General features: G+C 49.2%; 1 protein-coding gene across 2 annotated transcripts in view; it reads left to right on the forward strand.

The window, feature by feature from the left end:
* GATA4 (GATA binding protein 4) overlaps window positions 1-22,591 on the forward strand; it is a 43,378-nt gene that overhangs the window by 9,114 nt on the left and 11,673 nt on the right. The window contains exon 2 of one of the 2 annotated variants that reach the window (XM_065587474.1): window positions 18,439-18,608. In XM_065587474.1, coding sequence (XP_065443546.1) covers window positions 18,439-18,608 — 170 coding nt within the window. The remainder of the gene's footprint in view (window positions 1-18,438; window positions 18,609-22,591) is intronic. The other variant, XM_065587475.1, reaches the window with a different exon arrangement.

The raw sequence follows: 22,591 nt of genomic DNA on the forward strand, positions 1-22,591 counted from the left end.
CCCCACGGTGCTAGGTGCTGTACAAACACAGACCAAAAGATGGTCCCTGGCCCAAAGAGCTTCCAATCTAAGTATAAGACAAGAGGCGACAAATGGATACAGCCAGACTGATGGGGGAGCACAAGGAAGCAATGAGACAATGGGCAGGTCTACAGTACGGTGGGGATCGATGCTCTGAGATCGATCTACCGGCGGTCGATTTTGCGGGTCTAGTAAAGACCCCCCAAATCGACTGCAGATTGCTCTCCAGTCGACCCCCCAATGGGAAGAGTAAGGTAAGTTGACAGGAGATTTTCTCCTATCGACCCCCCGCAGTGTAGACCCCGTGGTAACTCGACCTAAGGTATGTCGACTCCAGCTACGTTATTCACGTAGCTGGAGTTGCGTAGCATAGGTCGACTTACCGCGGTAGTGTAGACATAGCCAATATCATTATCTTACCTCAGTCTTAACTCCCAGTGCACAGCCCTGCCTGTAGCTCCTGCCTTGTAAAACAGCCCATGTGTATCTGCAGCTCATCACCTCTCCATGTATTTTCAAATATCATTTGAAAGGCTTCCCCACCTTGACTGCCTCTTCACTTTCCTCCCCTATGCTGTTGCCAACTTGTTGTGAGATTTGGTGTTGTTTCTGAAAGCCCCAGCTCTTGGAGTCATGTTATTGTGTGAGACTCTCCAAGCTTTCATTGGGAAAAAAATTAGTAAGTTTCTAGCCCTCCCAGTGGCGGAGGAAAGCTTGAAAACGGGAGCCCTAAACCCTCAAAAGGCAAATTAAAAAGAACCTAACATTTATTATTATTTTTAAATCTCATGATTTTTTAAGCCAATCTCGTGATGTTTAGGAGGCTGGGCTCATGATTTTTGACCGTCCAGGGCTGGCAATTCTGAAAAAACACTGTGAAATAAGCCCCAAACCTTGAGGCATGTAAGGTTCTAAATGTGTTCCTACTATGCAAGGAACCAGTTCTGCCCCCAGCAGTCTCGGGGAGGCTCTCTCGGCACAGGAGGGATTGTGGATGTGTTGGGAATGCTCAGTGACGCCATGAGGGGAGCACGGCCGAATGTGGGTACCGCTCCTCCCTATGCCCTGCAGCAGCTGCTGCACCCTGGCTCCCTTGATATCCAGTTTGGTCAGTGCTGAGAGTTTTCTCCAGCAAACCCATGCACAGGGCAGCGCCCTTCACTGTGTACTCAGCATTCAGCCCTTGCACTATGTATATGGGGCTGATCTTCAGATGCTGTCAGTTAGCTCTGCTCCACGCACTTCAGGTTACTCTCATTGACAGAGTCGTTGCAACACGGGAGGCTCCAATGGACAGAGGCCGCTCAAGACAATGGGATGTCCAGTCTGGCAGCCCGGCCAAACGTACGTAGCACCCGGGGTTGCAGCATCACTCCGGTTTGGCCCAGTTGCCCCAGGCAGAATCTGCCACCCGAGGCAGCCGCCTGTTTTGCCTGTTGCTAGACCAGCCCCTGCCAATGTAACGAGGAAGATTTATACCTGCTGCGGATCCAGGGAAGTTATAGTGATAAATAGCAATTGAGGGTCTGGCCCTAAAGCTTTGGGTGATTCACCGAATGGTTATGGCCCCACGTTAATGGAAAAGTCATTCCATTTCCTAGCATTTAGCAGAGCAGTCCCAATCTCACACTCCCTCCGCAGTCAGCCTCCTCTCTCGGCTCTTTCCGTCATCCCCAACCATTTACATTTCTGAGCCATCCAGTCAAACTTTGTCACCTCCAGTCAGGGCTAATCAATAGCGAGTGGGGAGCAGGTTAATTATAATCGCAGAATAAACGCCGAAGTCTCAAAGTTCACCCGACTTGAGCAGCATTTCAAAATCAGAGAGGACAATGCCAAGAAACTTTCATTGATCCATCCAGGGCAGGTGTGGGAGCGTGAACCTGTCCGCAATCCGATCTGATTCAAGACTACTCGATTTTGTTCCTTATCTCAAGCTATTTCCTATCTTATAATGTCTGTTATTTTAGATAAAAGTCCAATCAATTGGGTTAGAAAAACTGCAAGTTATATTTCCCTCTGATAAGTTTTGGTACCTGCAGGTTTATTGGCTGGGTGCTTGTCAAGGTCTGAATTGACCTGTTCAGATATTTAATCAGTTATTGTGAAAATCTCTCTCGCTCTTCCCCACCCCCTTCGCAATGCAGGGGAGTGACCCAATGTTCAGGACAACAAAAAAGGCAGGAAAAGAGAATTATTAGAGGTTATCCAGTGAACAGAGAACAGGGGGCAAAAAGCACAAACTGGGCATATTTGGGAGGATGAAAAGAATTAGAGAAAACAAAGATATATATATAGGCTAGAGTCTGACCTGAGTTGTCCTGGGCTGTTTTTGGAATTCCTTCCTTTAAAGATATTCACCGGTGTGACAGAAACCAGAATCTGGCTCAATGATCCCACAGGCCTGACATGAGTGCCGTCCTGAGGTCAATAAGACTTTTCCCTTGAGCCAAGATTCGTCAGCTGAGTAAGGGCTGTAGAGTTGGACCCTCAGAGAGATGCCCTCAGGGGGTTGAATCCCCAAGAGTGTGTTTCATAAAACAATCAACAAAAAAAGGTAAGCTCCATACCAATGGTTTTAAGATCTTTGCACAGAAACCTTCCCCTGCAGGGGTTGGAAGCCGAACAGCAAGAGGGCCACTTGGGTGAAACTCGTGAAAAAAACCCCAGGCTAGCTGCATTGTCCACGCTGAGCGGGAGACAAGAAACGGCACAAACGGTGAAAAGGGAATTCAGTTTCCAGCAATGTAAGGGGTCATTAGTGACCGAGGCCAATCACTTTCTGTGTCAGGACAATACGATTTGCCTCACAACCGCGTCATTTTGGTAATGGAATAATATAGAAAGAATACAACTGTCATAATTCTTATTATTTATCAGATCTTCCATCCAGAGATTCAAAGTGCTGTTTTCCACACATGGGCCCCGATCTTGCAAAGATTTAAAGCACATGCTTATCTTTACGCATTGTGAATAATCCCATTAAACACAAGTCAAAACTCCTATTGACTTCAGTGGGGCTAAGATTTCACGCAGTGGGGCTACTACTCATTGTGCATAAATCTAAGCACGTGCTTAATTACGTCTTTGCAAGATCGGAGCCAACAGTTAAAAAGCCATTAAATATGTGTGGCTCCAACCAGTGATTTGGGTCCAGATCTGGCTTGCTTTACTCACTTACTGGCATAGTCCCAGTGACGTTCTAATAATAATGATGATGAGATACGCCAGCCGGCTGTGTAGTAACTGGAGCCCGAGGCTGCTTCCCCTGATGGGGGGTACTGGGGCAGACACTGGGAGAAGCCCTGGAGACAGGGGTGCGTGTGCTCAGAGAGGGAGTAGGTCATGTGATTACTTGGTTTACAATACCCAAAGGACTCTGTATGCGACCCCTGTGCTGAATTCTAGAGGGAGGCGTGGAAGGAGTACTAGTCGCAGCAGGGGAGAGCATAACATGGAGGGGCACAATGCGTCTGGTTCTCACTAACTCTAGGGCCCCTGGATGCCACCCTGTCAGAGTAAAGGAGCCGCACAATGGGTGCAAACAGCTTCCCCCCAACAATCCTTGCCAGGACAGAAGGCCTTCCCTGCTCTGACATCTGGCACAAAGGCTGCCAGCCTGAGTGTGGACAGACCCCACCCCCACTAGCGGGGCTTGAGCTGGCACGTTAAGAATAGCAGTGTGGCTGGCTTGGGCAGCAGCTCGGGCTCTCATGCCGACCTGGCCCCCTAGGTCTGAGCTCGGCTGGCTAGCCCGAGTCCATGCCAGAGCTGCAACGTCCACACTGCTCTTTTTAGTAGCCTAGCTCAAGTGCGACTAGTATGAGTCTGTCCAGCCAGGCTGGGAGGCTCGCTCTCAGCTGCAGTGTAGATGTAACCAGTTGGTTAGAGCAGCCCTGAGGCTGCTCTGACTGACACAGAGATCAAGGCAGGCCCCTGCACGGTCCCAGAATACAGGGAGTGCAGAGGTAATTTTAAAGCCACCTTCTCCTCTTCCCTCCATCCCTGCCCAAGTGCAGGAACTGAGTAACTGAGCCTCAGGCCAGATATATTTAGAAGGGCCCTCAGCTGTATAGATAACAGTGTGAACAGGGTCAGTGATAATATGCTAGGAGTTCCCAGCAAGGTTATTCCTGGGGGTTCCCCAACCCTTCAGCTCTATTGGCCCCACAAGTCCCTTCAATCCTTTCCTCCCCTCCTTTCTGTTTTTACTCGCCCATCTCTCTGAGGCCTGAAATGGCTGGAGGGGAATTAGCAGATCCTCCCTCTTCACCCCACCCCAGAGAGCAGAACTATCCAGCTAATCTAATCACAGATTGGCAACACCCTCAGGGTATGGCCTGTGGAGGCTGGGATTCAGTGGGACAGCCAAGAAAATCACTGTTGGTGCCTCGACTTTTCTTTCTTTCTTTCTTTCTTTCTTTCTTTCTTTCTTTCTTTCTTTCTTTCTTTCTTTCTTTCTTTCTTTCTTTCTTTCTTTCTTTCTGTCTGTCCCTGACAGTTTGGACACACTTCCAGAGTGGTGTAGGACCTACCTGGGTCCTAGTACCCATGGGGTCTGAGCTCTTCTGTGATCTCTCCCCTCTTTCTTTTGCCCCGCCCCCTTGCCCTGTCTGTGTCAGGAGTGCCTCTGTTCTCAGCTCGATGTCTTGTTTGGGCGCCATGCACCACCCCTCGCCCCGAGTGACCACAGGAGCTGGTGCCTGGCTTATAGAATCAGGGCATTTAGGATGATTCGGTCGCAGACCGTAGAGAGGAAAAACACCCAGCCAGCCGAAGTTTGGTCTTGTGGTTAAGACACTGGGCTGGGACTCAGGAGGTCTGGATTTCTTTCCCGGGCTGTGCTGCAGACTCCCTGTCTGACCTTGGGCAAGTCTCTTAACCTCTCTGTGCCTCAGTTCCCCATCTGTAGGGGTCGTGTGCCTGCTAATGATCCCTCAGGGCCACTGGCAACTAGCTCTAGATTGCTCTGGGGATGAGGCCGGCACTGAACTGTGGCCCAGTGATCAAGAGGCTGTAAATGCCTCCATTGCATATCCCTCCCCAGGGCTGCCCCCAGCATATAGGCTGACTGGAGCAGCCCTGGGGAGGGATATGCAATGATACCTAGGATGACTGGAGCAATAGTTTGGCTGTGATATGGTGTGGAGGCCTCTTTGGCTAGGGGACAAAGGGACGGCAACCTGTAGGAAGATGAGGGTTGTTATGGCCCTCAGATCCCTACAGGGGGTGCTGTCGCCTGGTTGAGGGAGTGGGAGGAGCTGGCTAATCACATTCTCCCTTTCTATTTCAAATGGAATGTGGATGCTCTTTTGTGCTGACTTATTCGTTACAACTTCCCGTTCCTGGGTGTCTTTTTCAGGGTGAAACCTCCCCCGCACCCCAACCCAGGCAGAGGGCTAGCACGGGGCCTACGCACCACTGAAATCCTACCTAAGCCCTCTAAACAGGGCGTAACCGTAAGTGGTGCGTAGGCCTCGAACTGGCTGTTAGCACCGGGGTGGATTTAATCCATCGCATCTTAATTCCTTTGTAAAGGAATAATACATAGCACCCCTCACTCAGTGATCCCAGCTTCAAATGATTTGTCCAGGCTTGTTCCTGGGTCGAGGAACACAGCACCGGAGAGTCTTAGAAATCCCCCATTTTCTGGCCATCACTCTCGGTACCCCTCACTGCAGATGGGGGTTGTAGGCATTGTTTTTCTGTTCCACCCCTGCCCTTAAGTCCCCGGACCAAATGACACTTAAGCCGAGGGGAGCCTCTGACAGCCCACTTCCATTTATAACATGGAGATAATACAGGGAGGAAAATGGTGTCAATGCTGTTTCCTGTCGGATGGAAGGGAAGCATTTCTAGGAACATTCCTGCGAAGCTCACCCCTGAACTCTGATGTCATGGCTCTGACCCCATTTCCTGCGCAGGTCCCGGCAAAGCAGCAATCAGTTGAATCCAGGATTTGTTTTAAAACCGTGCAAACCTGCAAAAAACACCATATTGCCTGCAAGGGTCCTAGATGCGTAACAGATTAAAAATCATATCTATAAATAATAAAGATGAAGCTAAATCTATGAGCAGGATCAGAAATGTCTAGAAAGGTGGGGTAGGTTATGTCTACACTACCACTCATGTCGGTATAATTTATGTCGCTTGGGGGTGTGAATTAGCCAGCCCCGGAGCGATGTAAATTACACTAACCTAAGCGCCGGTGTGGACAGCGCTTTCCCGCCGACACAGCTTCCGCCGCTCGTTGGGGGAGGATTAATTAAGTCGACAGGAGAGCTCTCTCCTGTCGGCTTAGAGTGGCTATACTAGAGAGCTTACAGCGGTGTACCTGCGTCGGTGCAGCTGTACCGCTGTAAGATTGCTAGTGTAGACATGGCCTTAAGAGTAGGATGTTCCCCAGGACATATAACGGGTTGTAAATGTGGAGCGGGACTGATACGGCAGTTACTTGGACACTTAGGACCCTGTCTTCCACTGATGTAAACCAGCATAGCTCCACTGTCGGCCATGTATTTATTTCAGACTCTGGCCCTTAGCTGCCTTCCATTTCCTGTCCAGGTAGATCAAGAAACCTTCATCTGACCATAACTAGCCCCGGAACCAAGCCGTGAAGTTCAGGTCCAGATCCAAACACATCATAAGGGTTTGGATCTGGTGACCCAGTGCAGGAACCAGGGACCTTTCCAAAGTCCTGACCTCTTGGGTTTGTAACCGTGGTTGATTCCACGACAGTGTTGCCAGCATCTACCCATGACTGCAACTTACGCACGTGAGCATCTCAGTGGGGCAATGGGGCTACTTGCACATGTCGAATTGCTCATCTGCGCGTGGCCGGATCTACACTAGTAAATAGAACCAGCACAACTGTGTTGGCTAGGAATGTGAACAAATTAACCCCTCGCCGACATAGCAGTGTCGGCAAAAAGCCACAGTGCGGACGCAGTTATACCAGCAAAAATAGTCCCTTTGCTGGTACAGATTATTCCATTTGGGGAACTGACTTAAGCTAGACTGGCCAAAGCACTCTTTTGCTGGTATAAACTGCATCTCCACTAGGCAGGTTTGCCAGTATAGCCCTACTGGTTTATCATTCCTGGCAAGTGTAGGCAAGGCCTAAGTGTTAGCAGGAGCGACACCAAAAATGGTCACACGTGGTCCCTTCCTCTCCCGTCCCCTCCCCAGGATTGTGCAAGAGACCCTCCCAAAGAGCACTGCACTCCTTTGCCCCTGACTTCAGCAGCTGCCCAGTTTTTTCCCAGAATGCACTGCTGGGAGCACAGTAGGTGTAGACGGTCCTGGTGGGGGAAATGCTGCGGGGCAGCCGTGCCGCTGCACCCGTGAGCGAGATGAACTGGTTGGAGCATTGTCACCAATATGGGATGTGGGAGATCCATGCTCACGTCCCTGCTCTGCAAGCATCAGAGCGAACTGGGATGAAGAACTCTGCTCCGAATCGGGGCAGGCAGGGTCTTCTGGCTGGGTCTTCTTCAGGCCGGTGCCCTCACTTCTGAGCTAACACGCAATTGCTGAAAGGGTGGATTTTCATGCCAGTGGGGAACAAATTTCGAAACCTTGAACGTTGCCACAAAATGGAATTGTCATCCTCCGGCCTGCACTACCTGTAACCGCTCTAGATACGCACACCTGGGCCTGTTTGCACCTAGCGTGGTCCTGCTTGTTTTGGGCAGAAGGGGCAGGCTTCTCCTTCAATATGGGTGTTTTAAAAGAGCTCCAGTGTCTGGGGCATTCCACCCACTAATTGTCTCTTCGCACTGCTCTGTCTACATGGCCCCATCCCCACAGCATCTGAGCACATGGGCGGTGCGTCGGATAGGCTGGGGGAGGTTGTGCCGCCCCGACCACGCTCCTCCCCGAAATCCCCTCCTGCTTACGCTTTGCCCCAGCCCAGGCAGGCTGCTCTTCAGGGAGGCGTGCTGGGGCTAGGGTGGCCGGGACTTGGGGTGGCTGGGGCCATCTGTCGCTGGGGTGTGGGGGTAGAGGCACTGGGGCTGCCCGCCCTGTGCTTGGAGGGGTTGGGGGCACTGAGGATGGGGGGGGGGGCAATGTGTCGCCCTCCCACCCGGTGCTCCAGGGCTGGGGGTGGGGAAGGGGGCTGGCCGTCATGGGGATGGGCGGCTCCAGTGGGGGAAAGGGGACGGGTCCTCGGGCAGGGGGCAGGGCTGGACGGGGGCTAGCCTCCCGCAACCAGTGGTTCAGCCGCCACCCATGTCTGAGCCCCTCACAGACATTAGTATAGTCTCACAACACTGCTGCAAGACCAGAGGAGTGCTAGTATCCCCGTATTACAGGGATGGAGGGAAACTGAGTCACGGAGAGATTTAAATGACTTACCCATTAGCAGAAAGGCTCTGGTAGAACCAGACATTGAACTAATGTCTCCTGAATCCCAAGCCATCCTGCCCTCTTTAGCACACCACATTGCATGTAGATTTCAATGATCTAATCCCCATCACCTGATTGATTGCTTCATCCTCCATTTTCTGTTGCACCCTGGCAATGCCCAGTATTGAAAGGAATTCGGTGTGTGTGTGTGTGTGTGTGTGTACCACTGTCCTCTGCTGGATGGAATCAGTACTGCTCATGTGTGTGTCATAGGCCTTACGCTGTTTGTAGATAAAGATCAAGTCGCAAAGATCTGTGCTTTGTGGAGCTGGGGATCCAAGTTTTAGGCCATGAAGTCAGCATAAGAACTGTGAAGCTTTGGGTAGCCACAGATTTGCTGTAGGATTCTGAAACTTGTGATACTGAGGGAAACGGTGATTTAAAAAAAAAACCTCTTATAAAGTGATTTAATGTTTGAACCAGATCATAGTCTGAATATTTTATAAGTAAATATGTAGGTTCTTTTTTTTTCTATCAGATCAAATAAATCACATGCCAGAGTCTGGGTCAGACATATTTCCAACGCAAATGAGTCAAATGAGAAAAAAACGTAACGTATTTTCAGACATTTTTAAAAAATCTTTTGTAACAAGGCTTTTTCATGAGATTAAATCCCCAGCTATTGACAGGGATTCTAAGAGACAAGGAACACCATTCTGCAACTGGAGCTGCCCGCTCTGAGCCCAGGCAGTCCGGCTGCAGAATTGAGGACAATGTTCATGTTTGCTGGCAATTTTTCAAAACAAAAAAAAAATAAAAATGGGGCAATAAATCCATGTGATATATTTATAACTATTCCCCTGCTATTCCAAGAACAGCACACAGGCCTGGGGATCACGTATGTTCCATTTATGCTCACAAAAGCATGGTGCACGGGTGTGAATTGTCAAAGTGCTGTCAACAACACAAAGTAAATATATGAAACGATGGAGAAAAATGCTACTTTCTGGAGTCGCTTTCAGTTCTAATTGCTTTAGGGGTACTTTTTCAGATGGAAATGTGATTTTTCAAGTTGACGGTGGCCCTTTAAAAATGAATCCTCGGAACATTTCTGTTGGTCATAAGTCTTGCTGAATCGTATTTGGTGGGTTGTCTGTGGCCCTTTAAATGTTAAAGAAAATAAAATCTAAACAGAAAAGAGTGGAGGAAGAAGGGTAGGAATGGAGTCTGATCAGCCATTTTCTGCTGCACTCATTCCTACTTAAAACAAAAATAATCCTACCACCATGTTCTACTTCCCAGCTTTCCCACCTACCCTCTGGTGTGCTCCGCAACTCAGCTCTATAGCATTAGAGGGATGACCAATGCTTCCAACTCCTTGTGATTTTCCTCATGTGTCCCGGGCTATTTGGTGGTGTTTCTTAAAGCCCCAGCTCCTGGAGTCATGTGATTACATGAGACTCTCAGCTCTTATTTCAAGAAACAAAATGAGTCTTGAACCCTTGTTGTTGCAGTGAAAAGCTTGAAAATATGAACTCAAAAGTTCAGACACAAGAAGGCAAATATAAAGAACTCCAAATGTATTAGTTTTTTTTCTTTTAAATAATGATTTTTAAGCTAATCATGATTTGTGGGACCTGGCTCATGGTTTTTGAATGTGATCCTGGAGTTTGCCTTGCTTTCCCAGATGTCCCTGTGCTCTGCTCCCCAGCTCAGATCTCATCTGCTGTATGGCAGGAGTCCCCTGCCTTTCTTAATTCCCATGCGGCATACTCTGGGCCTGCGTTTTAAAGCCAGCGTGCACTCGTGCGAAGGGAGACTCCTCTAAGAGTCCATCTGGGACTCGTGTATACACGAGTGTGCCGCTCTCACCTCTTATCATAACAAATTGGTTTAGGAAAGGCAGTTTCTCTGGGGGAAGAACTGCTCTCACGCTCTGTTTAAAGCCGGTAAGTGCCCGGCTGTGCGTGACGGATGGTGTCTCCTTTGTGGAGGTGCTTCAGTGAACTGACAAGACACTTTTTTAGGGGGAAATGTTGATATTAAATTTCCCTCCATCTGTAAACAAAACTCCAGGGCTGTATTAATGGAAACCCATTTCCACTGGGCAAATCAAAGGGGGTGAAGATAACAGGCAGAAGGGGAGAGTAAGAGCTGTCAAAGTTGAATAAACTGCCTCAAGTATGTCCCATCCAAAATAACACAGCGAGGCTTTTTGTCCCCCTCTAGTGGCTGGCCCCTATATAGAGGCTTATCAGTCTGCCACTGCATTTGAGCTAATGGACCTTGTCTCTCTCTTAGGTACTTGTATTACCACACTATCGGAGCACCTCGCGATCTTTAACATAGTAACAGAAGTGCTGTTATCTCCATTGTACTGATGGGAAACTGAGTCACAGAGAGACTAAGTCACTTGCCCAAAAGGTCACACAGGACGTGTGTGGTGGAACACAGCATTGACTCCCAGGTCCTGGGCTAGTCCACTAGCCACACCTGGCTCTGCTTCTTAGGTTTTAGATCCAGAGATCTCATGTTCACTCCCCCAAAGACAACCACTTCAAGGCCTAAAACATAGGGTTTTTTTTAAACTTAAAAGAAACAAAGGATTGGTTTGGGAATGATTGTAACATTGGACAGGAATATGTAGCTTCCTGGATTATTATTTGTCTTTATTTCAAAGAAGTCCGTCCTTTAAATGGTAATAGTCCCCCACAATCAAATATACACCTGTGCAGTCACCCACCACCACTCAGGACCTCCAAGGGACCACTGACATCCCTGTCACTATAGGTGCATGGGATCTTCTGCCCAACCACTGCACTGGGTCCATTTTGCCTGGTGAGTAGCACCTTTCTCCGAGTAGTGCTCTTGATTTCGGTGGGACCACGTGCTGGTAAGGTACTGCTCTCTGAGAGCATGGACCCTGAGTGATCTGTATCTTAGCAATGACATCTCCTTCTAACCCTCCCTCCCCCCCCCCCCCCCAAAAAAAATGGAAAAGAAATATTCCTGATGTTAGATCAGTGGTTTTCAACCTGTGGTCCACGGACCCCTGGGGGTCTGCAGACGATGACTAAGATTTCGAAAAGGATCTGCACCTCCATTCGAAATTTTTTAGGGGTCCGCAAATGAAAAAAGGTTGAAAACCACTGAGAGAGATTATGGAAGCACGCAGAGGCGCCAGCCGAGACTGGGGGCCCATTGCATCATACAGGGTAGTGAAAACCTGAGGACCGTGTAGTCTGACTACACAACGGGCGAGAGGGGAAAGACTCATCCAAGGTCACGCGGCAGCTCATTGTTCAAGCCAGGACCAGCCCTTTGGTTCTTTGGCCAGCTCCTTAACCACTAGACCAGGCTGTTTCGTGTTAAAATCTGCCCCGGTCCCTAGCAGTTTACACTCTCAAGACCCAGTGCTGTGAGGTAATGGGAGTCTCCTCTGAGGTGCTGCGGGGTGCCCTCGACTCCTTGAGACCTTGATGGGAATTCGAAGAGCCCAGCACCAGTCAGGTTCAGCCCCAAGTCAGACCTAACACAATGGCCAAAGAGCAGGGGAAGGGGATCAGGTGTAACGTGTGATGATGATGTTGCAGTGGAGGTGCTGAGCCTGGGGGCTGGTGGAAGCAGTGAGTTCTGAGAGGAGCGGGAGGCCATTCCAGTCAGAGGCTTCTGTGTTTGTTTCTCACGTAAATGGTGGCCTGAACCTTTCCCTGGCAAACATAATCCCCTCCCAAGCTGCCACTTGCTGTGCCTGGCTCTGGGCAGGGCGTAAATCTCCACAGAAGGACCTGGCGTGAAGGGTAATAAAGAGGTCACATTATGGACCCATAAATCTTCGCTGTCCAGCGGCTCCGTGAAAGGGAAATTGTTGCCCTGAGTGTGACTGGAGGAGCCCTTCCCTCCGCTCCCATTGTTCTGGCTCCTTGCGGGAGCTGTTCAGGCAATTTGCTGCCTGACTAAATGTTTCCTTTCCAGGCTGCTAGTACAAGGTGGGGGGAAAGAATAAGTGTCAAAAGGGCTCATAATGACTGGATTTAAAGCCATGGAAGCACTTACTCAAGCGCCTTCCACAGGGAGCCTCCAGAGGCTGATGCTACTTAATCCTCGTTCTTGATGAAAAGGCAAAACTGAACGAGCAGAACACTGGAAAAACCAAACCCGACCAAATCCGTGTGGTGCTGCGACCCTGGTGTCCTGGCGAACCCGGCTGTCCTGGCTGTTTGCAGTCACCGCGCACAGGTTCTTAGCATGGTGAATAGGCTTTTCTCTGGCACACAGTCGTGTCTGAGCAGATCTCTCCAACGCCGATGGCTACATCCTCACAAAAGGCCCCGCTAGGAGCGGAGGTATTATTCCCATTGGGGAGGGCGGGGGTGGCGCTGAGGCAGAAAGAGATGAAGGCCCAGCCCTTCACAGAGGGCTTCATATAGAGCATAAGGCCAGAAGGGAGCATTATGATCATCGACTCTGACCTGCTGCAGAGGACTCCATCCAGCCTTTCCTCCAGTGTCCCTGAACAGAGCAAGAGAGGCCCTGGGAGCAGAGACATGGCCGAGGGCGCTGTTACAGTACGTAGGGCCAGGAGACGAAGCTTTGTTTGATGTGGTAAGAACCGGGAAGCCAGTGAAGAGCTCCCAAGGAGGGAAGGGGTAGCGAGGCTGGAGTCGCTAAGAAGTTAGGTGCTCGGTCTTTTGTAGATTCCTGGATTGTTACGGGCAGAAGGGTCCATTATGGGATCCAGCCTGTCTCCAGTACAACACAGGCCAGAGAACTCCACAGTCCTTCCTGCATCAAGCTCATCTGGATGTGGTTGAGTTAGGCCTTGTTTTATAAAGACATCCAGTCTCGGGCCTTCTAATTCACCACTAGGATAAAGGGATCGTGCCAAAGACTAAACTACACATAGCAGAGCTCAAGACTCCTGTTCTACGTCAGTTTATACTGTATGAAGAAGCCCTCCTAGGGAGCATTCCTGTTAAAAGGATTTCAGCAACATAAAGTATGCCCTGGAGAAGAAGGAGGCTCTCTTCCTGATGAGGAACATTAGCAGTCTCTCCTCAGACAGGTCTGTAGTGCTGTATGAGATTGTGATGAGCTTATACCTTGCAAACTTCATCTTCAACTCCTGGCTGCGCATTTCTTCCTTGGGCAGTGTGATCTTGTCACACTCACCTTGGAGATCAGCATTCCGGGGATATTGTTGCTGTTAGAGACATCTGCATGCCCCCGAAACAGCTGGGTAATATTAATGGTCTGATTTTCAGAAGTAATGAGCATCTGCAGTTGCCATTAAAGTCCCTAGGAGCTATGGATGATCAGCATTCTGAGATACCGAAACTATGGGTTTAGGTGTAGAGCTGAATGGGAAATGGGTTTGGGTTTTTTTCTCCCTGAGGAAGATTCAGATGAAAGCAAAACATGTTTGTCAACATTTTCAGTAGAAAATTTCAACCTTTCATCAAACCGAAAATCCCCAAAATGAACATATTCCGCCAAAAATTGACGGAAACTAAAACATTTTTGGTTTTCTGATGAGAAATTGAATTCCTTTGTGGCGAGCAGACACTTTCTGCAAACATTTAAATGTAAGCAAAACCCCATTGTTCTGCTGGAAATTATTTGTGACCAGTCCTTCCTAGTGGGCCCACTTTTGAGGATGCTGGCCATTATCTTTTATGGGTGAGCCAGGTTAAACCCACTTGAGCATGATGGGGGTGAAGGATTGATTGCAGTGCTCTAAACCTCTCATGTTCATGTTTCACTGAGGAAAAAGAGAGAGACTGTGAGAAACAGAGCAGACAGGAGGGAATGAAAAACTCTAGTGGGGGGAAAGAAAGGTGGAAAAACACAGCAGAGCGTAGGTGGAGTGAGAAATGAATACAGAGAAGATGGGGACTAGGAGGGGAAAGAACCTAGTGCAAAGAAGTTTCACAACGTTGTGCCTGACAATAGACCTCAGGCCGATAGTAATGAGACATACTTTACAGTAGAGCTGGATGGAAATTTTTTTTTTTCTACAGAAAATTCTGACAAAAATTATTAAAAAAATATTTGTCGTTAAAGATTTTAGCAGAAAAGTTGACTTTTTCTCAGAAAACCAAAACCCTGAAAATTTGGTTTTCAGCCAGTGTTTTTCCTGTTTTTGGCTGAAAACAAACAAACAAAAAAAGTCCTCAGAGAAAATCTTTTTGACTTTTGGCCAACAACTTTCAATTTTGGGTTTTCTGATTAAAAACAATTTAAAATGTCTAGGAAAACAGACACTTCACATGCACTCTTTCCTTTGGTTGAAAACATAGTTTTCCACTGGAAAAAGTTTTGAGTTACAATTTTAGACCAGCCCTATTTTACCCATTTTTTTTTTTTGAGCGTGTGGAAAATGTATTACTGAAACTTTTTTTTTCAAAGCAAATTGGCCTTTTGACAAAATAAAACTTTGTGTGCAAAAATGTTCATTTCTTTTGAAAATGTTGGGGCTTTCATTGAAACCCGCCCAAAAATCAGAGGAAATTTTTGATTTGTTCATTGAAATTTTTAATTTTGTTGAGATTTTTCACAGGAAAAACTCGTTTCCTAACCAGCTGCTCTAGTGCCTTTACTTTTCAAACGAGGTTTTTTGATCTGTAAGGAGACAAGGAAGGCATTATAATCAAAATGTTGCCAGGATGGGCAGGGTTGGTGTCCCTAGAAGCTGAGAATGGGTGACAGAGGATGGATCACTTGATGATTACCTGTTCTGTTCATTCTCTCTGGGGCACCTGGCATTGGCCACTGTCGGAAGACAGGATACTGGGCTAGATGGACCCTTGGTCTGACCCAGTATGACGTTTTAATGTTCTTATGGCTACCCTGTGCATTCCAAAATCATGAGTCAGGCCTAGAAAATAATGAGATTGGCATAAAACTCATGATGGTTTCTAAAAATAAAAGATGTTTCTTTTTCTTTGCCTTCTGCTTTCTGAGCCTTTAGGTGCATTCGCGTCACATTTTCAAGTTTTTCCGCCCAAGCATGTGGGTTAGACTCTTTCTATTTTTTTTCCAAAGGAATGCTGAGATTCTTATCTAATAACATGTCTCCAGGAGTTGGGGATTGAAATAAAACACCAAATTTCACAAGACTCAAAATGAAATTGCAAAACCCGTAATGCTTTTAAGCGTCCAAAGCCTACTGAAATCCCCGGAACGACTCCTGTTGATTTTCATGTGCTTTGAATCAGGTCTTTATGCTAGAATCTCATTTGCTCCTGACTTCAGTTGTAGACATTGCAACCGGGATCTGCAGTGAAAGGAGTCGGGACACCAACGAATCCGCCGTGGGCGTGGAGTGGGAGACGGGTTCCCCTGATCAAAACTGTTAGTCTCAATGGGCTTGTCTATGGAGAGATCTGTTAGGGTCCCAGAGATCACGCAGCTATAACACAGCCCATGTCGCATGGCAAGGTTCCTAGGATCTGCAGTACAATACTGAACAGGCCACTCGTGCAGCAGCTTCTGTTTGGCATGGCCTAGCCTGAACAGCTTCCAAAAATGCGCTTTTTATCAACACTGGTCTGGACGTTACGTATATTCTGTCCCCGTACTGCGGTGCACACCATGTAACATGTTTCTGCATGAGAAACCCCTGAAGACTGACACCTCCAAGGGTGGCTGCGATGTATGCTGCAAACCCAGGACAAACTGAGCTGTACTGGTTTTTCCCCTCCCCCTTCCCTTTCTCCTTTTTTTTGTTATCATTCTTTCGAGGCTCAAGGAACAAATGCTGCAACTACATTCTACGGGCTCTACGTAGTTTCTATGTTTAGACCGAGAGCCAAGCAATCTCGTTCCTTCGGTTATAATCAGGGAAGTGAGTCTGCAGGAATGATTGTGTAACGACTCCCCCACCCCACGTGGGCCGTGTCGTCAGCTGGGGCTGCACCAAAGCACCGTGAAAGAGGATTTAATCTGTTAGCTAAAGGGGTAACTCCGCAAACTGACAGCAGTCGTAGGCTGTTATCCTCCCGTATGGGTTAACATCCGGGATGCGTTGCCATCTTGGCGGTTTAGATATGTATGTCCCATGGATGCTCACCTCAGATGTTCTCATTTTACCAAGTCAAAGGGAATTGCACTGAGTTTGTCCGTGATTTCAATGGAATTACAGCTCTTTATGGTGAGGCTGGGTTTGCACTCTTTCTTGTTATCTGCACATGTACTTCTCTAGTTCCCCTCTATGGTTGATCCAAGGACAGGGTGACCAGACATCCCAATATTACCGGGACTGTCCTGATATTAGGGGCTTTGTCTTATATGCAACTATCTCCCCCCACCGCCAAGAAAAAAAGTGCCCTGATTTTTCCCACTTGCTCTTTGTGACCCTATCCAAGGATGACATGGGTCTGTTAGACCCACTAGCTACAAGCCTGTCTTTTGAGGTCAAGCGGAATTTCACTCTGGAGAGCTCTGTTCAAGTAGCAGGCACACCCCCACTGGTGTAACCACTGTACCCTAGATCAGCTGTAGAGATTGAACTGGGGGACTTCATTCTGGAGCTGAAAGCTTTTGTCTCTGGAACTCACACTAAAGAGCTCGGACAGATGTTGCTCCTCTGTGGATGGGGCCCAGAGTGGAAGGTATAACACACGTAGCCCATCTCTGCAAGCTCCACCTGCAATCTGAAAATCAGGATGTGATCCGTCTCTTACACCATTATCAGAGCGATGATTTTATGCACTAAGCCTGGGGGGAGGAATAGCTCAGCAGTTTGAGCATTGGCCTGCTAAACCTAGGGTTGTACGTTTAATCCTTGAGGGGGCCATTTAGGGATCTGGGGCAAAAATCTGTCTGGGGATTGGTTTTGCTTTGAGCAGGGGGTTGTACTAGATCACCTCCTGAGGGCCCTTCCAACCCTGATATTCTATGATTCTAACTGCCAAGGCAGAATAGAGTCCAGCTTACTCTCCCATAGCTGTTTTAGGGCTGCAGTGCTTGAGGAAGAGTCTCTTTAGCATCTCCAAATTCCCAGGAACATATTTTGTAAGCAGACCCAGATTTGTCCATGTGGGTACTTCTGTGAAAGTAGCTAAAAACCACCCTGTGCAGTACACTGGCCTAATGCATGTGATCATGTCGCCCTCTAGTGGCTCACCCCACTCACTATAGCAGTCTGCTATTTTCTTGTTTTTGGAGAAGGTCTCCTTTACTCCCAAGTGGTGGGGGCCTGTTTTTCTATGCTGAGAGTCACCAGGTCAATTCCTGATGATAAGTGTGGTGTCAGTAAACAGGTAGTGTGTTACCTGTGCATCCATTGTGCATGTGGATCTAGTGCTTGCATGCAGAGCTGGATGTTTGCTTGTGCAAGTGTCTTCCTGATTTACATGTGACAATGAGGACTTTGCACCCTCAATAGGTGCATGTTGTTTTCATGTGTAGCCTTGATGAGCCCAGTCCTGCATCCCTGGGATTCTTTACATTGACTTCAGTGGGCTTTAGATCTGGGCCTCCATGAACAGCGTGGCTTTGATGAAAAGAGAGGGCCTCAGTTTGCACCTCTCTAGGTAGTTTCACAGCCCTGATCGCTCTACTACCGTGGTTTTCAACCTGTGATCCGTGGGCCCCTGGGGGTCCACAGAATATGTCTCAGATTTCCAAAGGGATCCGTCTCTCCATTTGAAATTTTCTAGGGATCTGCAGATGAAAAAAGGTTGAAAACCACTGGTCTAGTCTCTGAGAGGCTCATAATCATTAGAGGGTTTTATCCTCACAACACCCTGTGAGGTAGGGAAGTATTATCCTCATTTGATAGAAGAGGCACAGGGTAGATTAAGTAACTTGTCCAAGGCGCTAGAGACTACATGTAGCAGAGGCAGGACTCCTGAATCCCAAGCCAGGGGCTTAGCCACTTGGCCAGCCTGCCTTTTCTAAGGAAAGCCATAACAACCCCCTCCCCCGTTTTTCTGCTCTCTGCAGATAACAAGGCACTGCTTGAGTATTTAGGACCAAGAGTGGAGAGTTTTAAAAATGTTTTATTTAACTGAATCTTTCCACTCCCCTTCCCCCCCCCCTTTTTTTTGTTTACTGTCATGCCAGCAGAGTTCTTTGACGACTATTCTGAGGGGCGAGAATGCGTCAACTGTGGAGCCATGTCCACCCCACTGTGGAGGAGAGACGGCACGGGCCACTACCTGTGCAACGCATGCGGGCTCTACCACAAGATGAACGGCATCAACCGACCGCTGATCAAACCCCAGAGGCGGCTGGTAAGGAACGGCTTGTGCTGCTCGTGGGCAGCCTGCGCACAACTACACAATAGACTCCAGAACAGGAAACGCTCACTCAGTCCAAGCTGTCCAGAGGCGCCTGGGCACGCTGCAGTGACGAGGCTTAGAATTCTAGGCAAAAGTTGGCAGATCATCTGGTGTTTCACGTCCTACCCTTGCTCTGTCTCTTCTCCTTTTCACCCGGCAGCCGCCTGGGCCTCTCTCCGGGCCTCCAAAATAACATCCTGGCTTCAGCTGAGTTGTCTGTGCCTGCAACACTTGGCGATCTGTTGTACTGGCTGCATTGGCTCCTCAGTGAAGGTCCCATGGCAAATGGTGCAAAGGACTGTGGGACACATGGGAGACCCCAAGTGCCTGCCTGCTGCTCACAGCTGAGCAGAAGCCCAGCCCTTGGTTTTGCAGGGTCCTACACAAAATAACATCTACGGAGCTCTGCTTCTGACCCCCAGCTCCCTTTCCACCTCCAGCCTGGTCCCCTCCACCTCTCTCTACATTTCTACGTACATGTAATGCCCACCTCCTGACTACCTCCTGCCTGCCTGTGACCTCCCTCAGCTTCTGGTGACCCCACCATCTCCATAGCCTCTGGTGGCTTCCTGTCTGAGCAAGCCAGGAGGTAGAACTGAAATGCTGGGGATGGGAAAAAGAGTGAGACAATTTGGTGTCTCCCAGGGCCTATGGGACTGGCGTCAGGACAGACCATGGATAGGGAATCGGGCAGGGGCTTCTGGCTGGTAGGTTAGGTGAATGTATCTCTCTGTGTGTAGGTATTTATATCATGCCCATTCCCATGGGATCCGGGCACCTGTCTCTGGGGAAGGGCACCCTGCAGCTTCATAGGGCACATATGTTGGAGAGGAGGCGGAGAGAGAGGTTTGTGCCTGGCCCTGCTGGCGAGAGACCACCGTCCCCGCACTGGTGCAGCTGGTGTGGATGCTCTATGCCCTGGGGAACTGCCTGCTTAGCCCAAGCCCATTTATCCCCTGGACACCCAAGACTCTGCCACAATCCTCTAGCAGCAAGGAGCCAGCTGAAGGGCTCCCTGTAACACCCCATCCCGCCTCCATGCCAGGAAGAGGGGACGTTGTGGTCTCCAACCCCACCTCCTCCCCTCTATCCCAGGTGCTTCAAGGGGCCTGTCGCTCTCCAGCATCTTCAGAGAGGCAGAAGGCAAAAATCATGCCACTGTCTGAGTTTCTTTGGTTTTGCCTTTTGCGGATGATGCTCAGCTGGCCATAATCTGCTGGCTCTGGCGCCCTCTGCTGGCCAAAGTGCTTCATGGCGATGTGCTCCTGGTTTGTCCTCCCAAAGTCCCTTGAGCTGTTTCGTGCTTTGCTAGGCCCCAGGCTGGCTTGAAAGAGCGCTAGGGGTTGTAAGGAACCCGTGTGCTTTGCGCCTGGCAGAGGTGCTCACTCAGCAGGCCTTTGGGGTACAGATATCGGGAGCTGCTTGTTCCACTCGGAAACTGACTCTTCTCCAGGTTCGATGCAGCCTGAATTTGTTGCCGTTTGGGGCACGCTCCAAAGCTTCCCGGTGTTTGGAGAGGGCTGAGGTGGCCAGGATGGGGTTTCTTCAGCGAATTTGAGCGTGGGGGGAGATTTTGAATTGCTTTGTAATATGGTTTGGCCCCAAATCCCCATTTGCTGCTTCCGTTCTGCCGTATATTTTTAAGAGAGGGCAAGGGAAGCTTAGCGCCTGGGACAGGTGCCCAGTGTGTGTGCCTAGGTAACCCATTGCCGAGTGTGGTGGGTCCCATGCTGGGCCCAGTCCGCAGTGGCTGTGTGTCTGGTACAGCCCAGGGCTGCAGTGAGTGATGCTTTAGCTCAGGACGTCTCGCTTTCAGTCCCTGGTCTTGGTGAAGACGGTGGCTGGCGTACTTGTTCCGATAAAGAAGTTCAGTACAAAAAAGATGAGTGTTAAAAATCAACTGTCTCTGTAAAGCCATTCCCTCGTCTCCATATGTGCTAGCTCAGACACTGCCGCTTGGATCTGGGTTTTGAACACCCTGCCATCGGGGTGTGTTTGGCTCCCAGTTTTGGTTCCGCCCATTAGGTTCCTGATCCAGGTTTCAGTTTAGAATGCCCATCAAGTCTGGGTGTGTTCGGAGACACGGTTTTGTTCCAGGCCTATGTATAGCAAAGGAGGGTCAGCGCGTGAAGTGCACAGCAGTTGTACTAGGTCGGAGCCAGGTTCCCCGACCTTGATGCCAGTAAGCGCAAACAGGGCGGTAAACAAAGGGCGGCCATGTTGCCATCTGCAAAAAAGGCAAGACAAGGAAATGACAGCCATATGGGCAAACCTGAGAGGAACAGAAGATACTGTTTTGTGGGTTACAGACTCTGGGCAGTTAAAAAACAAAGCAAGAGGGAGAAGTAGGGGCAGGTTTCATAGCATTCTACACGCTGACTATGACAGCCATTTTGTCTGCCACACCAGGGATTGAACTGGGGACTTCCAGAGTTAAATACACAAGTCGCGACACCTTGAGCTAAAGCAGGCCTGTAACAGACACCCACCCTCTGTGGATCAGGCCCAGTGGGGGACCAGTAGCACATACTGACAGTTGCTTACATGATTTCATCAACATTTCCAGAATGAGCCTTTCCTGGATTTTAAATATTGTTTTTTTTAAGGAAAATATGATTGAAAAATTTATATATGGACGCCTCTGCTTTGATCATTTATTTGATGTCAAAAGAGTGTCAGGAACTGTACAGGTTAGAAGGCAAGAGCCCTGCCCAGGAGAGCTTACATTATACACCACTGACATCCGGGGGCCTTTGCCGTTGATTTCTGTTGCAGCAGGATCGTGATTTCCTCACAGAGGAAATCCAGCCAGCAGGAGCCTCCGTCTTGTTTTGCCAGAGATTTTAATTGGCAGAATGCTTCAGCACTGGATTTTCCCTCCCCCCCCAATTAAAACAAAATCCAAATCCATCCATTCGGTTCTCCTGAGCAACCCTACAATAATAAAGCAATGTGAGCTGGCGGTGGATGGGCAGCAGGTCGGGGAGGAAGGAGAGTTAAGCTTCCAGAAAAGTTGTTATAAGAAACAGAGTAATGATGGCAGGACATCTCAACAATGTCCCTTTGAACACATGCAGGTAGGGATGGCCCCAAGCCAACCACCCAGGTCTAAACACCCTCTAATTTGGGGGGCGGTTGCGTTAGGATCCAGATCTTTATTTTCCAGCTGGCCCCTCTTGCTGTGATGAAACAAACCAAAACCCTGGATCAAAAACACCACCAAATTTCGTCGCACTCAAAACCGGGCTCCAGATTTGATAGCTTGGGCCCAGTTCCAGACTCGGCCTTTGTCAGGCTGAGTCTCACTTGAAGTTGGAAACAAATTAGATTTTTCTTTTTTGGCTTAGACCTTTGTCAAACCTGTCTTCACTTACAGAGAGGGTGCCAGTGTTGGTAGGAGGAGCCGGGAGTTCGTGGGTCTCTGCCCACTTGTGCCACTGACCCTGTTGGCTGGCTCGGCCCATCGTTGTCTGGCCAGAGCAGGAGGCAGTGCTTAGTGTGCTGCCTTAGGACCATGGCGGGGACTTAACGGTGACTGAGAGTCATGGTTCCGGGGGCAGGCACAAAGGGGGGGACAAGCAGGGGCAGGCCCCCCCAGTAATCAGCAGGGGCACAGAACTCCTCTAGCTCCAGCGCTGGGGCGAGGAGAGCGAGCTCCTCTGGCCGCGGGGGACACAGAACGTGCCCCCCCCGAAAGCCGTCAAATTTTTATTTCTGCGTACGCCCCTGCACGGCTCACTCCGGGGGAGAAGTAAGCCATGCCGGGCCGGTATCTGGTGTAGCTTGCTTCCTGCTCTGTGCCATCTCAGCTGGCTGGCATGTTGAGTGGGCAAGGCTGGAGCGAAGGCCCCACCCATTTGCCACTCCTGCCTGCCCACTCCCTGCCCACCTGCATGGAGGTGAATTAGCAGCTGCTCCCTCCCGCCCTGCCCTGC

This window comes from Chrysemys picta, chromosome 3, assembly GCF_011386835.1.
Source record: "Chrysemys picta bellii isolate R12L10 chromosome 3, ASM1138683v2, whole genome shotgun sequence".
NCBI classification, from domain to species: domain Eukaryota; kingdom Metazoa; phylum Chordata; order Testudines; family Emydidae; genus Chrysemys; species Chrysemys picta.